The sequence below is a fragment of the Bison bison genome, unplaced genomic scaffold, assembly GCF_000754665.1.
Source record: "Bison bison bison isolate TAMUID 2011002044 unplaced genomic scaffold, Bison_UMD1.0 scf7180017864034, whole genome shotgun sequence".
Lineage (NCBI taxonomy): Eukaryota > Metazoa > Chordata > Mammalia > Artiodactyla > Bovidae > Bison > Bison bison.
In genome coordinates, this window is record NW_011494606.1 from 5,345,213 (window position 1) to 5,370,658 (window position 25,446).

General features: G+C 50.9%; 1 protein-coding gene across 2 annotated transcripts in view; it reads right to left on the reverse strand.

Moving 5' to 3' along the window:
• Positions 1–11,315: 11,315 nt before the first annotated feature.
• SMAD6 (SMAD family member 6) overlaps positions 11,316–25,446 on the reverse strand; it is an 80,697-nt gene continuing 66,566 nt past the window's right edge. For both annotated transcript variants that reach the window (XM_010834528.1, XM_010834527.1), the window contains one exon: positions 11,316–15,266. In XM_010834528.1, coding sequence (XP_010832830.1) covers positions 14,725–15,266 — 542 coding nt within the window. In that variant the 3' untranslated portion in view covers positions 11,316–14,724. The remainder of the gene's footprint in view (positions 15,267–25,446) is intronic.

The window sequence follows — 25,446 nt, forward strand, 5'->3', positions numbered from 1 at the left end:
GTATTTTTTAAAAAACAAATGCTAAAACTACCCCTAACTCCATAACCCAGAAATATTCACTGGATATATTTTATATACATGTTTATGCATTAATATCACAATATTGATATATATGTATCAGGGATGGAATTTCAGTGCTTACTGTATTATTTATGTACATATGGAAATGAAGTACTTTACATATGTATAGATTTATCCCTAGGGTTTTTTTTTCCCATTTGTCATTATATCATAAATTTTCCAAATAATTGAAAAGATTCTAAAACATGATATTTTTCTTTATAACACATTCTGATGGTAGGATAAATAGTTCAGAAAAATAGAAATTGGAAAGAAAAAACTCCCCCAGCTCACTTTGATCTTCCCTCCCATTTTCTCAGGCACAATTGCCATAACAATTAAACATAAAAAAAAAATTAAACGTGAGTTTTAAAAGCTGCATAAAATTTTGTCACATTGATGTGCCATCATTTCTATAATTCCTTATATTAGACAGTTAGACTTTTAAAATTTTTGCTGCCATACCAAATGAATATTTCTCAGGAAAAATCCCCAGAGGCAGAACTGCTGGCACAGAGGGCATAACATTTTTAAGGCTTTTGATCCATACTGAGAAACTGATTTCCTGAAAACTGCTCCCGCGCCCGTTTGTTGGCCCATCAGCACAGAAGTACATTCATCTTATTTACCTCACTCCATCTCAGCCCCGTTGAGGGCTATTTTTTTTATAGTCTGGCCAAGGTGATAAGTGAAAAATAACATCTTGCAGTTTCAATTGAGGTTTTGTTTTCTAAAGAAGTTAAACATATTTTTAGACACTTACTTTCAAATATAAACATAAACTTAGTCACATTTTTCCCCCTTCATCAATTTTCTTTTCATGTCCACTGTGCATTTTTTTTTTCCTATTGAGGTTCTTAATTTTTTTCTTTTTGATTTGCCAGGGCTCTTTACATATGTGTTGTTATTTTAATTCTATTTATGGGATGTTTTGATATACAGAAGTTTCCAATCTCAAGCACACAAACATATACATACATCTTTTTCTTTATAATTTCTTCCATGACTGCTGGTGCTTAGAGACCCTTCCCATCCAGAGATTAAAATCATGAACATTTTATTCTAGTTATTTCATGGTTTGTTTTCACATTTTGCAGTCTCAGCCATCTGGAATCTGTTCTGCTCTGTAGTGAGAGCTGAAGGTGGAGCTATTGTCTCTCCTCCCCACTACACTCGTCCATCTCCTTGGTTTCCTAGGCACCACTCATAAAGCAAAACCTCCTTTCTAGAAGTGAAAGTGAGTCGCTTACTTATGTCTGACTCTGTGATCCTATGGACTGTAGCCCACCAGGTTCCTCTGTCCATGGAAATCTCCAGGCAAGAACACTGGAGTAGCCTTTCCCTTCTCCAGGGGATCTTCCTGACCCAAGAATCGAACTCATGTCTCCTGCAATGCAGGCAGATTGTTTACTGTCTGAGTCACCAGGGAAGTCCTTTCTAGGAGATTCCGCAAAGTGTAGCAGCCACAGACACTGTGCCATCACCACCTGAAGACGCCCCCAGCCCTCCAGTAATACCTTCTGTACACAAAAGCACTCAACAAATAGGTGACCCAAGGGCGCCTGGATGGGAGAAGACAATCCTCACCATGCCATTTATAACACATGTGCTTATCTCCTAATGTGTTAAGTACTTTTAAGATATTCCAAACTTTAAAGGAAAGGAGTTTGACAATGAAGCACCAGAGTGGGTGAAAGGCATCTAGAAGAGGGAACGGCATAAGCAGGGGCTTGGAGGGACCTCCCTGGTGACCCAGTGGCTAAGTCTCCACGCTTCCAATGCAGGGGGCTGGGGGGTTCGAGGTCTGGTCAGGGAACTAGATCCCACACATGCCGCAACTAAAGATCCTGTGTGCCACAACTAAGACCCAGTGCAGCCAAATAATACATAATAAATATTTTTTCAAAAATTAGCAAAGGTTTGGAGTCACAAATCAGTTTGGCCTATTTAGGGAACATGGTTGGTTCAGACTTGGGAGGGTGAGGGGACTGAGAAGGGCCTGATACATCCCGTAAGGGGCTTGGACTTTGATGGGCAGCCAAAGGATAGCTTTTTGCAGAGGAACAACTTACTAAGCTGCATTTTAGGAAGATCCATCTGGGCACAGCATAGAGAGGGGAACAAACAGAGTTCCTAGAGGCTGGTGGAGGGATCCGCTACGAGAGGGTGATGGTGATGCCACAGAAAGATCGTGTGATGGAGCCAAGGTGGTCCCGGGCTGCCCCTTCTAAGCCTGGAAGTCTGTCCTCGAACAAGCGAGCACTGGACTCCACTCACTGTGAGACACCACCCACCGGGGAGGATTCTGAGCCCCTTTGCCCTGGTCCCAGTCTCGGTGCGCTTGGCTGCTCTGCGGCTGAAAGTCTAGGATACAAAAACCTCGGAGCCCAAAGGCCAGCAGATTTTGAAGCAGGAGTGATCTCAGTCGAACCCTAGCTCTATGCCTTATTTCCTGTGAGACTTCAGGCAAAGCACTGAGCTCTTGCTAGCCTCATTCTTCCATATCTATAAAAGAGGACAGCCATATCTGTAGAAAGGGCTAGCATGAGAGTCCAGTGTGAGTATTCCGTTAGTGGGAGGGGGACTCAGTCTATGTCAGTACCATACCACTGCCCTAAAGGTTAAGTCTCCTGCTTAACCCAAAGGAGTGGCCAGGTTTAAGGGCCAGGAAGGCAGGTGGTATCGGAGCAGACAAACAACAGTTGATAAAAGAACCCTGGGCCAGTGTGTGTGTCTGACTGGCCCTCTCTGCTCTGCTGTCTTTCCCTCCCAGCCCTCTGTTGCTGGTGCCGCTGCTGTTGCTGTTTAGCCCCTTCAGTCAAGTCTGACTCTGTGTGACCCCGTGAACTGTGGCCCACCAGGCTCCTCTGTCCGTGGAATTCTCCAGGCAAGAACACTGGAGTGGGTAGCCATTTCCTCCTCCAGGGGATCGTCCTGATCTAGGGATTGAATCCAGGTCTCCTGTCTTGCAGGCGGATTCTTTACCACTGAGCCACCAGGGAAGTCCTCCCAGCCCTCTATCAAGCCCTTATTCTCTTCTAGGTCATGTCTCAGACCACATCAGTGCTTGCAACAGTTCCCATCTTGTTTTCCAAAACACTTTCCTGCTTCCAAGTTCATTTATTCCTTGCAACCACTCTGTGAAAACAAGTATTAGACCCATTTCATAGATAAAGAAACTGAGACCACTCCCTTGTAGAGAGAAGGTGGTAGGAAGCCCTTTGGCTGCTTTATGCTTCCCCAGCCTTCTCAGCCTCCCAACCATGGTGTTCAGAGTTAGGGCACTGGCTGAGAGGCATGAAATTCTATAAGCCAGGGTCTTCGAGGTTCATGAAAGCATCCCAGCACCTTAGATGAGGGAAAGCTAATGAGCATTGGAATAAGAGTCAGGCAGACTCAGTCACAACCCAGCACCACCACGTGGCTGTATGACCTTCAGGCAATCACTTCACCTCTCAGAGTTTTTGCTTCTCATCTATAAAACAGGCATCATCCCACAGACGCTAAAGCACTGCTGGGAGCGTGAAGCAAGAGAGCTGATGGTATCAGTTACTTACTGCTGTGTAACAAACTCCACTGTTTTTAGAAAGACTATCTCCCCAAACTAGTCAGTCCAACCCGTCCTATTTGTCAACACCATCAGTTCCACCAGATGCCTGAGTGATGGGAGCTGGGTGAGGCAGACATTCCAAGGTGCTGACAGGTGTTCTGCATGGGAGGTGCAGGAATAGGGGATATCTCATGCTGTTTCCCATAACTTCTTGGTTTGCGAAGGTTAAGAGAAATAGTGATCAAATCATGGTCAGTGCTATTTGGTGGTAGATAGCTAATCCAGCAGTGCATTTAAGGCATGCGCACCAATGTGGCAGCTGCACGGGGTGCTGCCCATTGTGAAGAAGGTCCTGATAGGCAAGGTGTTCCCTTCCCAGGTGCTGGGTTGCTGCTTTTCCTCCACTGCCACAAAAGCTGTGTGTTCTCTCCCAGTATCTATCTTTTCCACACTCACCCTTTACTTGTACCCAAACCTTTCACCCAGAAGGGCCAGGTACACTGAGTGGCAAGGGACTTTAATAAAAACTAACGAGAACTCCATCGGAATCCCCTTTTGGTCAGACTACCAAGCATAGGGTGCATTCACTAGGCTGGCCATTCAGGGAAACTAAGTCGTTGGCCCAGGAATGGTTAGGGCAGAATCTCCATAAATCCACTCCCCAACCGTTTTCATCCTGGTTATTACCCAGGAGGTGACCCAGAGTTGGGTGATCCCTTTCTGGGGACAGTCACAATCAACAACCAAGCTGCCTTATTCAGGTGTGTGGACCAAGAAGAGGGGAGGGAGAGAAAGTTGGGAATGTTGACCCAACCTAGACCATCCCTGTGAACAGCAGGGAGCAGGGACGGTCATGAACACTTTGACCAGCAGCCCATTGTCAAGTGTCTTCTGCAGTAAGTTTGCACCGTTGTTAAACTGCAAATGGCCCTGAATGTGAAAACATGACCCAGATCAGCTTCGGGGCCAAAATGCTGTGGCTGGAATTGGCTGATCTGACTGCCAGTGACAACATAACTTAAAAATGTGTCAACAGCATGGAAGCATACATCCACAGCCCCAAGACGGGGTCAGAGGTCTGAAGCAGTCAATCTCCCATAAGCAGCCACGGTTCATGCTTACAGGTCAACTTTGGGCAGCAGTCTCAGGCTTGGCGGACTGTGTAGAAACATGCCATCCTTTCCTTGCTCAGGTCTCTGAGGGTAGTCATGTCTGGTAGGGGATAGGTTCAGGCAGCTACAGGGGGCAGGCTGGCTAGGGCAGGCATGCCAGTCAGTCTCATAAGAGAACAGACCATTTCCAACAGGTGTCTGCAGGAATGACCAACAAAGTTCAATCAGCAGCCTCAATTAGTGGCAACAGTTTATGACCCTATAGAGAGGTGTCTTTTGGAGAAGGCAATGGCACCCCACTCCAGTACTCTTGCCTAGAAAATCCCATGGATGGAGGAGCCTGGTAGGCTGCAGTCCATGGGGTCGCTAAGAGTCGGATACGACTGAGCAACTTCACTTTCACTTTTCACTTTCATGCATTGGAGAAGGAAATGGCAACCCACTCCAGTGTTCTTGCCTGGAGAATCCCAGGGACGGGGGAGCCTGGTGGGCTGTCGTCTATGGGGTTGCACAGAATCAGACACGACTGAAGTGACCTAGCAGCAGCAGAGAGGTGTCTTTAATTTGCCAGTTTGTAGTTCTCCTAGTGACAAATTAAACAGCCAGGTCATTGGTTAGATCCAAGAGACAACAAAACTATAACAAACTCCATCAAGAGGACTGTTGGCTGGAGCTATGAGAACAGTCATTCTGCCCACTGAGCACAGTGGCTGTGCCCATTCGCAGAGCTGGCACACTGATGTGGAGTAGATGCCGCCGCCCAGTGGACCCCATCAGGACAAACCCAACCTGCAGTAGTAAGAGCCCCGATACTCTTACTCCATTCTCCACCATAGGTCCATTCTCCACCTATGGTTTCCTCCTGGATTTTGTCTCCGGGAAATTTCCCCAAGAAAGTCAAAATTACCTTAGAGCAGCCAGGACCCACTTATAGACTCCCAACTGTCACCTCTGCCTGGATCTAAAGTCAGTAGGACACACTGGATGAGGGGCTGAGTCATCATTCTTCCCTAAGGAGCGTGACTGTCCCACCCTCTTGTCTCAAGCGAACCAGCTGAAGTTCTAAGGATCCCTCGGTTTCCTGTCCATGTCAGTGGTGAATTTCTCTCCTTTCTCAGTGTAAGTACCCATCTCCATAACTGCTACCTAAAAGGCAAGAACAACCTCCATCCCCCAGGAGAAATTCTAGTGAGAAACTCTCTTCAATAAAAGGCAATAAAATATAGGGACATCTATTGCTCAGAGGGTAAAGCATCTGCTTGCATTGCGGGAGACCTGGGTTCGATCCCTGGGTCAGGAAGATCCCCTGGAGAAGGCAATGGCACCCCACTCCAGTATTCTTGCCTGGAAAATCCCATGGACGGAGAAGCCTGGTAGGCTACAGTCCATGGGGTCGCAGAGTCGGACAGGACTGAGCGACTTCACTTCACTTTATTGCCCGATTGGCCATAAATCTTGATCAATATATTTGCTACTGAGTTCCATGGACTTCCTCAAAATTCCATTAACTGGCTTGTAAGACCCTCCTCTTTCCTTATCCAGAAAGCCATGTCTCTCTCAAGATCCCTCCTGCATCACTGTCAAAGTCTATGAAAGGATCTGAGACTTTACCCAATTTGTAAGACAATAAGTTAGCTTGCCCTGTTTCCTGGATGCTGACAGAAGACACAAGACTCCTGGTTCAGAGACGACGGGTTTCCAGTACTCAGGGCACTGCTGGCAGCATGTCTGCATTGGTTTTCTTGTGGTGCAAAGAGGGGCGAGTGACAACTTCACACCCAGTAGAGTGCTTTATAGGAGCAGAATCCTAAGCTTGGGAACCCAAATCTTTTATAAGGGTTAGTTAAATGCCCGTCCTTTGCACCAGAGGGAGACACTATCTCTAAGGCTCTTGGTTGTCGTATATCCTTGAAGAAAGAGTCTGGAATACAAGCAGTCTGTGCCTTTGCTGCCAAGATTCTTAGAGAGTCCCATGGAGAATTATCTCCCCACACTACAAGCTTTCTCATTTGCTCCCTACGTGATAGAGGATATCATTCTCATTTTATGTATGAGAAAACCACAGCCCAGAGGAAACACATGAAAAGTTCAGAGAGAGTGGAAAATGGTGGAGCCAGGATTCAAACATCAAAGCTTTCCACTTCTCTGCAAAACCGGCCCAAATTCCTCAGCAACTGCAGTTCAGACAGAAGGCTTGACCAAGAAGGTGGCAAAATCTCTCATTCAGAGATGGTTTTCGTGGCTCTTCTCACCCTAACCATGACAAATTCCAGAACAGACTTACCTCAAAGGCCTTTGGCTTATCCTGGTCACTTGGGAGCCCACCCCTGAGGTTTAGAAATTGTCCCAGGGGATGTTTGATGACATCGCCTGCTTAAGCTAGGGCCAGGCCGGCCAGAGCCCTCCCTGAGTGGAAGACCCCTGGGACTCTACAGCCTCAGACTTGGATAGAATGGGATCCCAAATATGCAGACTAATTCCTCAGTTTAAAAATCTTTGTGTGGCTCCAGCTGTTTCTTCCTCCCTGCAAGTTGTGGCAGGGACACCCCTCAGCACAGCCAGGGCCTGGCAGAGACCTGGGCTGTGCGCCCAGATGGGGCCAAGGGGCCCAAGGGTCAGACCTCAGCCCCGGAGCCCCAGAGTGCAGAGAGCTTGGGAGCCAGCCGAGGCCTGTCACCAAGGCGCCACTCGGCTTTCTGGGGATCCGATGTGGTTTTTGACGTGTATTGACATTATATGTTGGGCAGCACAAAGCTGGGGATTCTTAAAGAGTCAAAAGAGCTGTCATGAGGGCCAGGAACGGCAAGCATCGTCGCTCCACGGGTGGACGAGGAGAGCGAAGTGGGAACGAGGTGGGGGTAGGGTTGCCACTTCCGAAGGATCTGCTTCCAGTACACATGCTCAGAAAGCACCAAAATGCTGCCCATTTTAGACAATTTAAGGAGCTTAGCCAACATTCTATGGCCAACAGAGAAGATCTTTTCTCCCCCCTTCTCTACAAAAACTCATGGATAGATGTGTTTGGTTCGCAGTGTTAAGGAAAGCCGACTTGGACCGCGCGCATGTATGCAGTGTTGTTTATATGCATGTTTTCCTAGGCATTCCTAAAGCCCCATTTTGTTCATTGCTCAGAGATGAGAACTAGAAAGTGAAACTACAATCAATAAACATTCCCAATTAATGTGCTGGTTCAAGCAAAACCGACCCCCAAAAGCTGGCAGTAAATATAGTATTTTAAAAATTCAACAAATGCTAAATGGGACTATAAGCAGGTCCTATTCTAACCGCTTCACAAATAGAAACCCATTTAATTTCATCTTCCTAACCATCCTAGAAGGTGTCCATGCTAACAAATGAGGAAACTGAGGCACAGAATCCTTAAATAACTTATCCGAAGTCACTTAGCTGGAGGCAGAGCTGGGCCTGGAGCCCCGGGAGTCGCCTCCAAAGCTTGTGAGCTCAGTCAAGTTCAGAAGTGCACCATTCATTCGAAGGATGAGCGGGGTGGGGGTGGGTAGGTAGGAACACCAGCTCTGGAACCGGAAATCTGGGTGGGAATCTTCCATCTGATACTTACTAGCTATGTGACCCTGCTTAACTTCCCTGAGCCTCATCTATAAATCAGGGATAAGGATTAAATGAGATAATACAAAGTGCCTAGTATAGAACACTCAGATGGTAAAGAATCTGCCTGCAACGCGGAGACCCAGGTTTGACCCCTGGGTGGGGAAGATCCCCCGAAGAAGGGAATGGCAACCCACTCCAGTATTCTTGCCTGGAGAATTCCATGGACAGAGGAGCCTGGAAGGCTATAGTCCATGGTGTCACAAAGAGTCAGATATGACAGAGTGACTAACGCTTTAGTATATATTAATAACAAGTCCCTTAATAAATGAAAACTGTTATGGTTATTGCTAAACAAAGTAAGGGTTCTATTACTAGCAAGCGCCCCAGCTCCTCTCAGCAGATCCAATATGAAAGCCCACCCTAGGGCTTCCCTGGGTGGCTCAGTGGTAAAGAATCCACCTGCCAAAGCAGGAGACAGGTTCGATCCCTTGTCCAGGAAGACCCCACGTGCTCTGGAGCAACCGAGCCGGTGTATTACAGCTACTGAGCCTGTACTCTAGAGCCTGGGCTCCGTGAGAAGAGAAGCCACTGCAATGAGAAGCCGGCACACCACAAAGAAGAGTAGCCCCTGCTCACTGCAACTAGAGAAAAGCTGGCACAGCAAAAAAGTCCCAGCACGGCCGAAGATCAACAAATATATGAAATTTTTAACAGAGAAAGTCCACCTTAGGTTTTGGGGTGGGCAGCAAACAATCTCTAGAAGCCCTGGGCTCCTCCAGACGGCATCATCAAGACATCTGGTTTAGACCTTTCATTTTTGAGGGGAAATTAAAGCCCAGGGAGGGGCCTTTCCTAGCGCCATTCAGCCAGGTCTCCCACAGTGCCCCCAGGGAGTCAAGGAGGTCACATTAAAAACCATCTGTATCCTCTGCTCAGCCCATGAGCTCCTGGTCTCACACTCAGAAATTCTAGGTATTTCATCTACACTCCACTAGCCTCACTATGACCTGCATTGAAAACAGCAAGGCTGAGAGGCTGTTTCAACTCATATTCCCGGTGACAGTCAGCCTTCACTGGACTCCCCTTTTCCCAGTATCCTCCACCGAGCCCACCCAGGCCAAGGTGACACACAGCTTCCTCTGGGTTATCCAGGCTGCCGGAAGTCAGCAAAACCCTCAATCTCAGGGTGAAGAATTGTAAAACTTTGTCTTCATTTGCCTTTTATTAAAAAGCATAGGGAACACAACAAGGAGAATATTCTTAATGCCACAGAACCACACACTGAAAAATGGTTAAAATTGCAAAGTTTCTGCTATGTGTATTTCACCACAATAATAACACTAACCACAAAAACATAGAAAAGATGAAAAAGTTCTGGGGAGGGTTGGTGGTGATGATTGTGCAACAGTGCAAATGTACTTAATGCCACTGCAAAATGGTTCAACTGGTCACTTTTACACTACATATGTTCTTTTTTTTAACCACAATTAAAAACAAACACAACCAAAAAATGATCTCTACCACTAACCTTCTTGCCTCTCCTCTGCTTTGGTCAGACTAATGCAGGTTTCTCAGAAGCCTTTACAGCATCTCTGAGAGCTCAACTCTGAAAGGAGCCCCAGGTCAAGGGTTTGGCCTTCATTGGCCATTGCCTTGCTGTGTGACCCTGGTTAGCAGCCTGACCTCTCTGAGCTTCAGTTCTATGACAGTAATAGAACTAGACATTTTCTGATTCTGTATTCTAAGTCATTAAAGGGATGCCCCCTCTCAAATCAGGAATTCTTGATACCACAGCCCCAAGAGGGTAAAATAAGACTATAGGACTGGGGCTTGAGGCTAGTGGAGGGCGTGAAGGTTCTTAGAGGCCTAGAAAAGTCAGCTGGGGTTGTCATGGAGACGCATGGTACTAATAAACATACCCCCCTCTGGATGCCTGCTCATTCCTGCAGTTTATAAAACACGCCCACATCTAGTACTCCCATGACCCTTTCACTCCACAAACATCCAGAAAGCCCATCCTCTGTGTCCGGCACTGGGCTAGACCAAGGTCATAAGACATCTCTGGCTTCCAGGAGACTCCTAGGGAGGAGAGAGGGGACAGCAGCATGGTCAGATCTTGCACTGGGCAGGCCAGGGCATGGTCAGGAGCAGGGGGCAGTTTGGGCAAAGGCCTAGCGGGGACAGAGAGGTCTGGAGTGTGGCATTAGATGGTACTGGACCAAGAAGACTCAGGGCAGGGCTAGGTCCTCTCAGAGGCAGTTCTATATCCTAAAGACACAGGCAGTCATCGGAGAGGTCACCATCACATGGAGGAGGTTCACTGTCAGATTTGGGTGCCGGGGTTTCCCTGGTGGCTCAGTGGTAAAGAATCCGCCTGCCGATGCAGAAGACATGGATCCAACCCCTAATCGGGGAAAACCCACATTGCCGCGAAACAACGAAGCCCATGCACCACAGCTACTGAGCCTGTGCTCTAGAGCCCAGGAGCTGCCACGGAAGCCCACGTGCCCTAGAGCCCACACTCTGCTACAAGAGAAGCTACTGAAACGAAAAGCCTGTGCACTGCAACTAGAGAGCAGCCCCTGCTCCCCGCAACTAGAAAAAAGCCTGAGCAGCAATGAAGATCCAGCACAGCCAAAAACAAATAAATTAATTATTTGTTAAAAAAAGATCTGGGTGCAGACCATGACTCTGGGTGAGGAGTGGATTGAAAGGGGTGGGAGAGGGAAGGAGGCCTATTCAAGAGGCCACAGCAGCTGTTGGTGGAGGCCCTGGCATCCTGGACTGCTGCTAAGTCGCTTCAGTCGTGTCCGGCTCTGTGTGACCCCATAGACGGCAGCCCACCAGGCTCCCCTGTCCCTGCGATTCTCCAGGCAAGAACACTGGAGTGGGTTGCCATTTCCTTTTCCAATGCATGAAAGTGAAAAGTGAAAGTGAAGTCACTCAGTTGTGTCTGAATCATAGCGACCCCATGGACTGCAGCCCACCAGGCTCCTCCGTCCATGGGATTTGCCAGGCAAGAGTACTGGAGTGGGCTGCCATTGCATAACAGGCATTAATTCATGTAATCTTCCTGACAATCCTAGGATGGAAATACTCTTGTAATTCTGATGAGGAAACTCGGGCACAGAGAGGTTAAATAACATGCCTCAGATCACTTTATGTGGTAAGTGGCAGAGTCTGGATTAGAACAAGGCAGTTACAGCCAAAGACAGCCGGAACAATGAAGCCCTCTGAAATGTGTGGGATGGAAGCTTCCGGAACAGATAGTGGGAAGGGATGGGGGGAGTTCCCAGAAGTGAACAGAGGTGTGTGCACACTCTCTGGAGTAATGAGGGAATCTGTGTTCAGACATTGAGGAAGCAGCCAGATCAGGCGTTCTGAGACCTGGGGTTTAGGCTCAGTTCTGCCCCGAACTTGCCGTGTGACCTTGGGCTCCTCATAGCTCTCTCTGAGCCTTGCGTTTTCTCAGCTGAAGCCTGAACACAAGATTTCTAGGACTCCTCACTCACCAAGCTGTACTTCTCTGGCTCATAGATCCATCCTTCCACACTCTCACACCCAGACACTTTCAGAGACTAAGGCAGGGAAGAGACAGGACGTAGGGGTGGGCTGTGCAGTAGAGAGAGAGGGGCAGAGGAGGGACTAACCCCTCTCCACAAATCTAGCCAATAGCAGGAAATCCATTCCCCCTCTGTCCCCATCCTAGGCCTGGGCCTGGGGGCAGTAAACCCCACCCACCGCACTTCCCAGAGCCTGCAAGGACCCGGCTCCCACCAGGCTCTCCAGAGACAGGGCCTTGTTTAGAAAGTGTCTTCTGGAGCCTGAGTCACCAATCCCTGGGTGGTCTGGGGAAACCACAAAGTTTCTGCCAGCACCACGACTGGGAAAGGGGGAGGATGGAGGTCCTGCTGCCACTTGTGACCTCAGCAACTCAGCCTGTCCTGTCTGGGACTCGGTTTCCCCCTGTGAACTGAGGGACCAGAATTGCAGCCTCAGACCCCTGCGAAGAAAGGCAGCCGTGAGGCCTCTCTGCAGCACTTGAGGCCTTCCAAGGAGCTCAGGGAGGTTCTCAGCCTGGGCAGTGGGCAGGCCTGGGAGCAAGACTGCTGCAAGGTTGAGGCCCCTGGGTCCCCAGAGTTCAGCCCTCCAGACTCAAGGGTGGTCCCCAGGGGGTAGGCCCACTCCAGCAAAGCCAGTCACAACCAGCACGAGAGGACGTTGGACAGGACGCCCAGCCTGCATCTGAGACAGAGACATGTCCTGTCCCCCAGGGAGCTTGGGCACAGGACAGTATTCCCATAAGCTTCCATTTCTCCATCTGGAAAGGGGGACTGGCCAAGAACACCCTCACAGAGATTCTCGCTCCACGGGTAGTAAGGACTCACAGACAGTTCATGTCGGTAATCACTGACTTGAAAAGAAGACAGATAGTGATTCCGAACCCATCCTCCCAACAGAGCACAGTTCTGCTCACTGTGCCCCAGGAGGACCAAGGCCTGGACAGCGGGGACAGCAGAGGAAGGGGGAACTCCTGGGAAGCTCGGGTCTGGGGTGGCAGAGTGGAGTGAAAGGGACTGGGCTGGCTGACCTGGGTCCGAGACAGAATTAGAGGGGTGGAAAGGAGTCCACTGGCATAGAACTTTGGGAAATGAAGTAAAAATAGTGTAGTTCTTGGAGGATGTGGTGGCCATGATTCCCACCTCCGGGCATTCACACTCTAGTGTAGCAACACTTCCCCCCGCCCCCCACACACACCCGCCGCCAACACACACACACCCTGTAGCAAGAATGGTTTGTGTGACCAATAGAACATGGCAGAAGTGATGGAATGACGCTTCTGAGATAAGGTTAGGAAAGACAGCAGCCTCACACTTGGTCTCTCTCTTTTGGATCAGTTGCTCTCGGGCAAGCCACGTCATGAGTAGCCCAATGGAGAGGCCTACGTGGTGAGGAACCGAGGCCTCCAGCCAACAGCCACGTGAGCAGGCTTGGAAGTGGGTCCTCCAGGCCCAGTTAAGCCTCAGATGACTGCAGCCCTGGCCGACAGCTTGATTGCAGCCTCAAGAGACCCTGAATCAGAACCACCCAGCTAAGCTGCTCCCACATTCCTGAGCACAGAAACTGTGTGATAATAAATGGTAGTTGTTTCAAGCTGCCAAGTTTTGGGATAATTTATTACGCAGCAATAGATAATACACAGGACTTCTCAGAGCATTTAATAGGCTAATGTAAATCTCCAAGAAAGAAGATATACAATGTAACATTCCCTAGTTATTTGGCCAAGAAGGCCTTCTTTTTTTGAGTTTTCTCAAGAGAGGAAACTGATTTAATATGGCTCTGGTCCTACAATTAGATGTAAGTTCTAACCTTGGTCAGTTTCATGAGCTAGTCATTTACCCTTCCAGAACCTTTAACTTTTTCCCTTTTATAGAGAAGAAAGAAACCACCTGCCTTTGCATCAATCATGAGGACAGCCCCAGATGGGCAGGTTCTGACCTCCTTGGTGAGGGATCAGAGGGTAGCTTATTTAGGTCCTAAAAGGGAGTTTCACCCTGGGGCTCAGGGAGCTTCCACAAGGCCATTAAGTGGGTCCAACACCCACCATCTCAGTCTTTCTTCCACAGATCATTTCCCCAAAGTGGTGGGAATTAGTCTTCTAGTTTGCAGACAGCTCAGAGATGGGAGATATGGACATCAGACTGAGAGCTGGCGTAAGCCAGAGCATGAGCCTCCCCATCAGACTGGAAGCACTTACCCAGGATGGATGGGCCACAAACTCCCCCTCCTTCTCCTGAATCCTGTGGACACCCCACAGCCAAGGGAGGGAAGGAACAACAGAACCTTCTCTGGTCTTAAGAACAAACATAGGTCCTTCCTTCCTTTTCAATGTAATTCCCTCTATTCTTTAACCGCTAAAAGACTGAAATCAAGTTTCAAATGCCTGACTGGTCAGAAACCCACGGAAACCCTGCACATCCCTCTTTGTTAAAAAGAAGACAGTTTAAAAAAAAAAAAAAACTATAATGCGAATACTTTATTATCAATGAGTGACTGGTATTAGCTTTTTGTCTGGGCATTAATATTTCAGAAACCAGACACCAAACCCAGGCTTTTCCACCTGGCTCTGCTGTATCATTTTCTTTAAAGAAAAAAAAAAAAACATAAAGAGGAAGGAGGAAGAGAAAGAAAATATATCTGTATTATAAGCCAAAGTGCGTCTTTCTTGTTTTGTCCATATACACACATTGCACCATACATAAATAATTACATTGTAAAAATGACTCCATAATTACAAGTATAATATATATTTCCATATAATATATAAAACTTTATATTAAATCTAGGTAGATGATATCTGGGGGGGGTTCGTCCGTGGGGGCTGTGTCTCTGGGCACGGGGCCCCCCCCGGCGGCGGGGCAGGTGGCGGGGGCGCTATCTGTGGTTGTTGAGAAGGATCTCGAGCCAGCAGGGGCAGGAGGTGATGAACTGCCGGGAGTAGCAGGGCCCCCAGCCCTTGGCGAAGCTGATGCGGACGCTGTTGGGGTCGTAGGGGCCGTCGGCGGCGTCGGGCTCGGGGCCGTGCTGGAGCAGGCCGGAGCGCTCGAAGTCGAACACCTTGATGGAGTAGCCGGGAGGCACCTTGCGGACCACCAGGGCGCGGCCGCCGGGCGCGTCCAGCGTCGGGGAGTTGACGAAGATGGGGTGCTCGCCGCGGTTGTAGGCCCACACGCCGTCAGGCTCCTTGCTGAGCAGGATGCCGAAGCCGATCTTGCTGCGCGTGCGCCGCACCGACTCGCTGCGCTGCTCCAGGTTGAGCTGGCCCAGGCAGAAGCCGCTGCCCTGAGGTAGGTCGTAGAAGATGCTGACGGCCTGGTCGTACACCGCGTAGAGGCGGCCCACCCGCGTCCGGTGCTCCCAGTAGGCCACGCTGCACCAGTGGCTCGGCTTGGTGGCGTCCGGAGACATGCTGGCGTCTGCGGGGCAAGCACAGGGCACGCAGCTGTTATTCCCGGGCAGCGGAGGTGGTATGGCTGCCTGGCCCGGGGAGAAGGGGGAGGTGCGTGGAGCTTCTAGCACCCCACAGACATGCGGAGCGTCTACTGCGGGCCAGGCTGTCCTCAAACTTAACCTGCAGGACCCCTCGCCCAGCCCCACCCACAAACACACACAAAGGCAGGGCACCTAACTGTGCCAGGTGCCACGGGCACCCAAACACGAGCCACACCCGGCTCCGGCCCATAGAGTTTTACAAGCCGGCTGAAGAGGGACACACACTCACACACCCAAGGGAGGGGCTGAACGGTGAGCACCTACATTGTTCTGGGTGCTGTGCTCTGCAGGCCTCACTCCACACGTGATTCTCTGGGTCCTCCTGAAATGGCGAGGAGGCCACCTTCTCATTTTACAGATGAGGATCTGAGACTTGGCAGCCCAAGGCCACCCAGCTAGCGGGTGGCACCACCAGGATTTGAACCCAGTCAGTCCAAGCCTCAACTTGAACAGAGTGGGGTGAAGTGCAAGTTAGTCGCTCAGTCATTTCCGACTCCTTGTGACCCTTTGGACTATAGCCCGCCAGGCTTCCGTGTCCATGTGATTCTCCAGGCAAGAATACTGGAGTAGGTTGCTATTCCCTTCTCCAAGGGATCTTCCGGACCCAGGACTTGAACCCAGGTCTCCTGCATTGTAGGTGGGTTCTTTACTGTGGAGCTACCAGGGTGAGGCAATGGAGGGGTGTAAATCACCCCTTGGAGGGGACTCAGGCATCAGAAGGCAGGATAGGGTGGGGTGGGGGACATGGCCCCCAGTATCTCTTGCAGCTGGGAATCACTGCTGCTCAATGCTGATGGCTCCCAGCCTCAGCCTTGAGCGTGATGCAGAGTCTCCCAGCAGCCCCCACCCCAGCCCCTCAGGTGGGCTCTCTTGGCAGGAAGTGCAGGTCTTCACCAGAACTGCAGCCGCTTCTGTGAGACATAGAAACGAAGGGTCTCTAAGTGGGAAAGGAGATCGCTCCTCAAGGGCTCCAGTTTCCCAGCTGCTCCTCTCCAGACCCCACTTTCCCCAGTGACAGCAAAGATGTGGCCTGGATGAAGACTGGAATCCCTTTTCACTCCAGCTGGGAGCACCTCTATGCGTCTGCGTGAATTTAACAATTTCCAGGTATAGCAAGGGCCCCATCTTGAAGGGCAGCCCCCTCCTCCCTGCCCTCAGGCGTGGCCGGCCTCAGATTCTGAAGCATTTCGACGCCTGGGCTCTCCTTTGAGCTCACGGCTCTGAGAAGCAGACCGCCCGGTGGGGTGAAGTGTTCCCACTCAGGCCCCCGGCTGGGGCTTTGGCAGGGGGAGAAGGTCTGCTGGAGGCCTGATGAGGACACAGTGAGGCCCTTTATGGCTCAGCTCCTCCCAGAGAAACAGAGCAAAGTCCAGTCACACCTGAGGGAGAAAGCACTGCCAACAACTTCATTCAGGAGCCTGGGTGAGGTCAGCTCTGTCGGCCTTCAGTCCAGTCCCGCCTAGACGGAGCAGCAGGGTGACCGAGCTCCTGACATTCCCTTCTGTTCTGGGAGGCGCCCCCAGCAGGGAACTGTGCACCTGAGGGCTTCCTGTTAGGCTGCTTGCTCTGCTGTGGCCTGGGGCTGGGCACAGCCTCAAAGGGTGGCATTAAGGTCCCAGCCACAGGGCCCCAGGCTAGCCCCTGAGGATGTATACTTTGTCTCATGGTCCCTACGCAGACCCCTCATGGTTCTAGCTGTGGTCACAGTGGGGGAAACAGGACCCCCTGCTCTCAGCTGACCTGCCCCTCAACCAGTGGACACTAGGCCAGTCCCAGCAGGAGGGCCGCCAGGAGTACCCCACGCCCTTGTCTCTCTCTCCATCCATCCATCTGACACTGGTCTGAGAGCTCTCAAGATGCAGAGAAGCAGCACCGTCCCAGCCTGGCTGTGAAACTCCGAAACCAACCTTCTCGTTAGGTGAGAACTCCGTCAGTGCACCAGGCACAGAGGTGCAGAGGCAGAGAAGCATGCCTGGAGAACGCTGCACGACAACACAGGCAGCGGGCACCTCTGAGTGCCCTCCGTAAGCCAGGTGACTTCCTCACGACGGCCTTGGTGCACCTGCTACCAGCCTTGTCCACGGGTGTGGAAACTGAGGCCCCGGGAGGTGCCATAACCAGCCAAGGGCACACGCTCAAGAGTGCTGGGGCTGGCATCAGTGCCAGGCCACACTCTCGAGGGGAGCTCTTCTCCATACTCCAGACAGGCCCCCCACCTTCTCAGAGCCTCAGTTTCCCTATCTGCAACCATGACAGCTCTCGTGGTCTGTGAGTCCTAGAAGTGCTTACCCACAAGCTGGTGAGTCACAAACGAAAGGCCTTCATCCCCTGAAGACTCACACAGTCCTACTGAGGGAGGGAGCACTGCTGTCCGCCTCTACAGATAAGCACAGAGGGGCCACCCTAGTCATAAAGGGGCAGCTCTGCCCCAGGGTGTAGCCACTCATAAAAGCCTAAGAAGCAGTTTAACAGAGAGAAGGGTAATGGGACCCCAGGGGTGGGGCACTTCTTCCCTCGCAGCTCCTAAAAGGCTTTTAATTCAAGGCCAAGTGGGCCTTCCTGTCCCCCTCCTCTCAGCACCTCCAACCCCAGCCAAGCCAAACCAACTGTGCCCTCATCATCTAACCACCCCCCAACCCTGATCAACACCTGTGTCTCGGGTCTTGTCCCAGTCGGTGCTCCTTACGGGGGATGGAACCCTATGCATGGGGATAAACCACCCAGCCCCTGAGTTGCCCTGGGCCCCAGCCGTGGTGCTCAGGGACACCGCCTAGTCCAGGCCTCACCTCCTGTGGCCTCTGGATGAGCAGTAACACCTCATCAAGCCTGGGCTCTGGGCCAGGTCTTCCAAATTCCAAGGGATGGACTGCCGCCTCTGGGAAGCCCTCTCTGACCTCTCCCTCCTGTGTGCCTAGAGCCTCAAATGCAGCCTCGCTCTTGGCCTGAGCAGGTGTCTGTGCTGTTGGTCAGCGTCCCTGGCTGGCCTCGACTCTCAAGGAGGAAGGGGTGGGTCTTAGTTCTCTCTGCATCTGTCCCAAGTCTGCGTGTATCCCCAGGGTGCTCTTGGAACACCCTGCAAGGGAAGGAGGAAGGAAACAGAATATATGCCAAGTGTGGGCACACTGCCGTCACACTACCCCTTACTGGAATCCTTCCCAGTAGGTGGGGCTGATGGCCTCAGGCCTGAAAGGTGCTGGGCAAGGTCTAGGGTCTCAGGTTTGATCCTGAGACAGCAGCCCAGCAGGTAAGCCTGTCACCATGCCTGAGGCCTCCTCGTCTCCTCCTAGCTCTCAGGGTCTCTGGGCTCCAGAGCTTGAGGGTCCCACGGCACTATTTCATCCAGGGAGCCCCAATACTCTGGAATTTCACAAACCAATACACTGTTTAATGGGGGTGGGGTGGGAATATTACAAGGTCACTACAATTTTATTTTGTCACATACAGACTGATTAAAAACCCCAAGACCATCTACTGTCACTAGCACAAAAGAAATTATAATTTGATTCTCAAAAAATAGAGTATTTAAAAAATCAAATCAGAAAATCTAAAAATATATTTACATTGTAAGAAATTTTCTTGTTTTTTTCACCATAGACCAGTGAAAACTCAGTCCTGAGAGTGGCCTGTGGGAACCATCAACTGAGCCCAGTGTCCTTGTGCCCCAAAGATGGTGCCCGGGGGTTGGGGGGTACCAGGTGACTTGCCCAAGGACATACAGCAGTGGGTGGCAGAAGTGGGACCAGAACTAGAGACCCCAGAATTCTAACCAATGCTTGTCCCATGATCCAAAAGGTTTCCGAGTGAGACAGACCTAACTCTCACCACAGACTAGATATGTGGCCATGAACAAGTCACCGAATGTCCCCAAGCCTCAATCTCCCCATCTGTAAAATGGACTTGTTCATAATTGAGTACCTCAATTACACAGTCCCTCTTTGAACTTTCTGGCAACTCCAGCAGCAGATCAATTTGGAGCAGAAAGAAGCAGCTGTTTATCTGTCCCCATGCTGGCCTAACCCTTCAAAGGCCAGGGCTCCTTACGGGTGTTGGGGGTCATGACCCAGGATCACCACCATGGGGGGTTACAACAGGACAACGGACAGCAGAGGCCTTTGCAAATTGTAAAGCACTTTACCAATGTTAAGGTTTAGCTCCCAGCCTGGTACCTGAAGTGCAAAAAGGTGCTCATTAAGTGAAGAAATCAAAGTGAAGCGATGAATAGCTGAACATGAGGGACACAGATGAGTGCTCCTGCGGCTCTGTTTACACACACACGTGTATTCACATCTAATGCTGCGTGATCACAAGCTGACAACGCTCTCTGAGAATGAGCAGGCAGGCGCCCCCAAACCCAGGGTCCCCTCTCCACTCCCCTCAGAAGCAGAGCTCCACTCCACCCATCATGCCTCTCATCTGCAGCCTGAGCTGCCTCTCAGGATACGAGGGGACAGCCTCTTGCAGAAGATCTTTTTCTTCTCATGGCTCCAAGGCTGTGGTCCCGCCATCAGCCTAATTAGGAACCAGCTCCTTAATTGCAAATAAATACCGGGGAGTCAGACCCGAGTGAACAACATCAAAGATGACCGCTCTCTGACCGAAACTCCTGCTCGCTACCCCCTGCTCAGGGCCTGGCCTAGTTCCCAGCCAGACTCTGGGTCCCGGCTGGAAGGGTTCCGGGGGGAGGGGGAGAGGAGAGGCGCGGGCTGGCGTGATGTCTGGGGCGGACTTGGAGGAGCAGCACCAGACTGGGGGCCAGGAGTCCTGCAGCCAGGTGTCCTCTCTCCTGGCCCCGATCTGCAGGCGCTCTCTCTTCTCCCGGCCTCAGTCTTCCCCTCTGCACAGTGAGCTCTACGCATCTATGACTTCATGAATGTTCACAGCAGCTCTAACCGTAATCCCCCAAACCTGGAAAGCAGCTCAGATGTCCATCAGCAGGAGGATGGATGTTAGTGGACTAAATGCTCATGTGTGTCCCTCCCCAAGTTCAGGTTGAAAATGCTAATCCCTCACGTGACAGTATTAGAAGGTAGGGTCCTTGGGACGCGAGGAGCTCATGAACAGATCAGAAAAGAGACCCCAGAAAGCCCCCTCACTCTACTGTGTGAGATTATAGCAAGAATACAACCATTTATGAACCAGGAAATGGCTCTCACTAGACACCAGATCTACCAGCAAGCATCTTGACCTTGGATTTCCCAGACTCCAGAACTGTGAGAAATAAATATGTATTATTTAGGCTACCCAATGTAGGGTATCATTGTGATCACAGCCCAAACAGGCTATGATAATGGATCAACAAAAATAAGGCACATCCATTCAGTACAAGAGGGCTTCCCAGGTGGTACAGTGGTAAATTCCCACCTGCCAATGCAGGAGACGCAAGAGACTCAGGTTGGATCCGTGGGTTAGGAAGATCCCCAGGAGGAGGAAATAGCAACCCACTCCAGTATTCTCGCTGAGAAAATCCTGTGGACAGAGGAGCCTGGCGGGCTACAATCCATAGGGTTTTAAAGAGTCAGATACAACTGAGCATGAACGCACTATAGTGGAACACGATTCACCAGTAAAAAGTAATAAACTGCTGAAACACGCCCCAACGTGGGTGAATCTCAGATGCATCTGGCTGAGTGAAAGAAGCCAGACCCAAAAGATGTGCTGTTTCCGCTGATACGAAATTCTTAAGTAGACAAAATGAAGTAAAGTGACAGAAGTCAGAACAGGGATTACCTCTGGGGAGTAACCCCTGGGGATGAGGAAACTTTCTGGGATGCTGGAAATGTTTGCTATCTTGAACAGCAGGAACTCGGGTATACACACTGTCAAAAATCATGACCTATGCGCTAAAGAGCTGTGCAATTCATCGTAGGTACGACGCCTTGAAAGGATGACAACAAAGGCCAGCCCTCTGTGGCTTGTCCTAAAAGTGGTCTCAGCAGGGCTCCCAGGGGGCCCAGGGGACAGGCCGGACAAGGGTGGCCTGGCCTCTGGGTGGCGCCCACATTCCTGCCACCAGAGGGTGGTGGATGCCTGTCATGGACAGGAGGAGACTGGCCCAGCGGGAGGTCCTCTCCCCTGCACTGCAGCCAGCCCCTCCAATGGCTGGCATTCCTTCCTCTGGGCCTCTTGACCAAGTGAGGGTCCTGCAAGCCCAATGTGTAATTTTGTGGGGATGCTGGGGCACCTATGGGGCCCACTGTAGTCTGGGGAAGGCGAGGAAAGCTGAAATCCCAAGGAAAGCCTTTAGCTTCTTTGAATCAGCAGCTTTCTGTCAAAACAAAGGGCAGGAACGTTCCTGTGCGCTCCCCCGTGGGCCGCACACTCCAAAAGCCTGAACACACGCAATGCAGCCTGTTTCCCTCGTGACTTCCCCTTTCCGCCGCGCCAGACTGCCTTGGACTTGCCCACCCTGGGAGGCGAACCACAGAAGTGCCCAGATTAAAGTCTCCGGATGGCTTAGACTCCAAGGAAGGGAAATGTGAAGGCTCAGGGCATTCACAGGAAGCTGGCCCCGAGTCCCCCAGTCTCCAGGGCCTAGCTGGGCTGCTCAGGCTCCTCCACGTTCAAAGCTTTGGCTGCTGCTTCACACCCCCTTGGGCCACAGCAGCCTCCCTGCCTTTCCGGGGGCTGGCCCAGCCACACCTTAAATGAACAATGAAACCAGGGCAGACCCCACCGAGAGCTGGGAAGGGAGGCTCAGAGAAGCTAAGTGACTTGCCCAGGGTCACCCAGCAATTTGGTGGCAGAGCCAAGGAGGAGCCTAGGGCTGGCTTTTCCAATCCCCTTTGCACAGAGCCCTGTTGGGGCCGCCTGCCCTCCTGGAAAACTCCTTTCTTCTGTCCCATGTTATGCCCGCGGCTTTTAAGTTCCCATCCAACCAGGAGCTTTTTCATCTGAGGCTCCCAGGCCTGGGAGTAATTACATGGCCCTGCATCTGGTTAACCTAACACCCCTTTAAAAGCCTTGTTTGCCCATTAGATAAGTAGTTTTTGTTATCAAACTAAAGGGGGAAAAAGAAGTTTCCACTTAACCTTCCTTTGTCATTTTAAGCTGCAGAAATGGCTTCAGGTTTTGCAGCAAGTCTAAAGATGCAGCATTAATTAGAGGCTCTTTTTTTTTTCTTCGTTAAGGGAGGGGGAGACCCGTCCTTTATTCACTGGGATCCGGTAGTAAAAGCAGAGAAGGAATGTGCACAGGGCCATGTTAATGGTCAACAGCTTAGAACGAGCGGCTCCACTGAAAGCTTTCCAAAAGCAGGGCCCAGCTGACAGGAGTTTCCTCTTATTCGCTCCCACCCGCCCCTCCCCGCCCCCACCTCAACTCCCGCACCTTTGGCCCCTGGAGGAAGCCAGGCTTCCAAGAGGAAGTTCCTAATCGGTCATTACATCACGGGCGGTCTGGCCACCACCGCCGCCTTCACGGGGTCCACCTTGGGGGCTCATTCAGCCGCTGGTTTCTGGGCCAAGGACTGTTTGGCCACCACTTTCCAGACAGTTGACTAGCCGCTCTGCTGGGGGCAGGAGGGCTGGGGGTTACCCCCTGGACAGCAGTGAAGCAGGCAAAGGGAAAATGACAACAGGAGGAGGGAGTCCAGGAAATTCGTGGTCCGTGTGGCCACAATTCAGGATTCTGCAGATGCAAAACTGAGGCCCCAAGAGGGAAAGGAACTGGCCAGGGTTACAGGAGAAACTCACAATAGACTGGCAGCTAGGACCAGTTGGGTGTCTCCTGCACAGGGTCCAGGAACAAAGCGGCCTATGTGTGTGAATCTCAGCCCTGCCGCTCACCAGCAGTGAAATCTTGGGTAAGTGATTTCACTACCTGGGCCTCAGTTTCCTAAACTGTAAAATGGGGATGCAATCAGCGCTTACTGCCTCGGGCTGCTGGGATTAATTTCAAGTGCAAAATAATGCCTGGTTCAAAATAAGCACTCTGTAAGTTAACAGCTATTTTTTTTCACTAGTATTATTACCACTGTATATCTTATCTCTATATTGTATAAATTATTGAATAGATTGATTCAGTCTGTGTAGTTCATAAGGGTATTCATATTAGGTCAGGTAATGTGTCAGTGGAGTTGAGAATCAGGGGGAAATGCTGAGAAGAGGAGCACCAGTAGTAACAACGATAAACCAGCCAGTAGTAATAGTAGTCATAATGATGATGATATACCAGCCAACATCTAATGAACTTTTACCCAATGCTAAGCAGAGTATGAAGCACTTTAAATGCACTGTCTCATCATACTGTTCATTCTCTTAGTAATTCCCATTTTTAGAAGCAGCTGAGGTCTAACAGTCAGGTAGTGAGTCCAGAGTCCTCAGCTAGGAAGCTGCCAATCTGGGATCCAAGCTCACGTCTATGTGGAGACTGGAGACTTGGCATTACTCTCTCGTGGTTACAACCTATGAGCTGCAAAACCCCAGAGGCCTGCAGGGTAATGGCACAGAGTCTGTGTTGTAACAGCCCATCCATGTCCACTCCAAGCCGGCACTTGGCGGCTCTATAAGGACTGGATGTTCAAAGTCGTCTTTAGATGTGGCAATATGGAGGCCCCAGTAGACACTGCCCACCTTTTGGGGGTTTTCAAAAACCATGCCTTCTAACAACTATCTATAGACCCCAATGCAGTCCTGCAAACATGTATTTTTCCAGTGTTTCAGGACAGCTTCTCCCACGGACTCCCATCTCCTTTCCTTGACACAAGGAGCGTGTTCTACATACACTGCAGTAATGGAGGGTGACCTCAGCAAAGGGCTGCTGACCCTGGCTGAGTAATTGGAGGGTGTGGGGGGTGCCAGGTGCTCTCTGCTCTGCACCCAGTTCAGGAGGCAGGATCACCCCCATTCTCTGAGGACAGCCCCCAAGTCACAGAGGCCACAGAGCAAGGCCGCGTGGGAATCCTGACCGGATGGCCTGACCCCAAGCCTGCTTCTCTCTGCTGGGCCCTGCGCGCTGCCTCTGCTCTTCTGGGAGGCCCAGGGAGCGCCACCCTGAAGGGTTTAGAGGGAGTATGTGCTGTCAGTGGTCAGCCTGCCGAGCTGTCACTGGTCTCTAAGAACAGTCCTGCTGGACCCAGCGGGATTCCTTCACCCCTGGCACCCTGACCCCTGCCTGCTCGCTCCCATGTCTCCAGCAGAACCAGGTGGCGGCCTGGGCTGAGATGGGTAAGGTTTCTGTTATTTAATCTCCTGCAGTATGCGAATGGATCCTGAAAAGATGAGCTCCTCTTGCAACCCTGGCATAAAACAAGCTCTCCTTTGGGCCCTACTACACAGGCCTGCTCAGGGTCTCCTCCACACGTAGTATCCCCGGAGCCCACCAGGACCTATCACTTCCATCAGCATCCTTCTCGCCCTGCTGTCCCTGTAAGCTTTTCTCAGGTTCGCTGGGCCCGGGGGCTGTGGCTTTTCTCCCCAGGCCTTGGTGCTTTGTGGTCCAAGCTTCCTTCTTAAAAACATTCTGCAGGCAGGCCCAGCTCTGAGAGCCACACTGAGGCTGCGATCAGATCACTCTCCATCAGAGCTGAGCATCAGACTGTACCCCAGAAACACTGGCAGGCCTACCTGGCCCGGCCTGACGGTCCTAAACGAAGCCCCAACACCCTACGCCGGAAAAGACAAGACGCCAAAGAGGCAGCAAGGAGATCAAACCAGTCAACCCTAAAGGAAATCAACCCTGAATATTCACTGGAAGGACTGATGCTGAAGCTGAAGCTCCAATACTCTGACCACCTGATGCAAAGAGCCAACTCATTGGAAAAGACCCTGGTGCTGGGAAAGATTGAGGGCAAGACGAGAAGGGGGCAACAGAGGATGAGATGGTTGGATGCCATCACTGACTAAATGGACATTATTTTGAGTAAACTCCAAGAGATAGTGAAAGACAAGGAAGTCTGGTGGGCTGCAGTCCATGAGGTGGCAAAGAGTTGGGTGCGACTTAGTGACTGAAAAACAACAGCAATGAGGCTGGGCGGGAGAACCTCTCCGACTTCAGGCAGAAATTCGAGTCTAGGTGGGAGAATTCTGGTTCCCTGTGTCCTGGAGGGAAGGACGGTGAAAAGCTTCAGTCTCCAAGGGGAGGGGAGAGCTGGTGATAAGCAGCTTA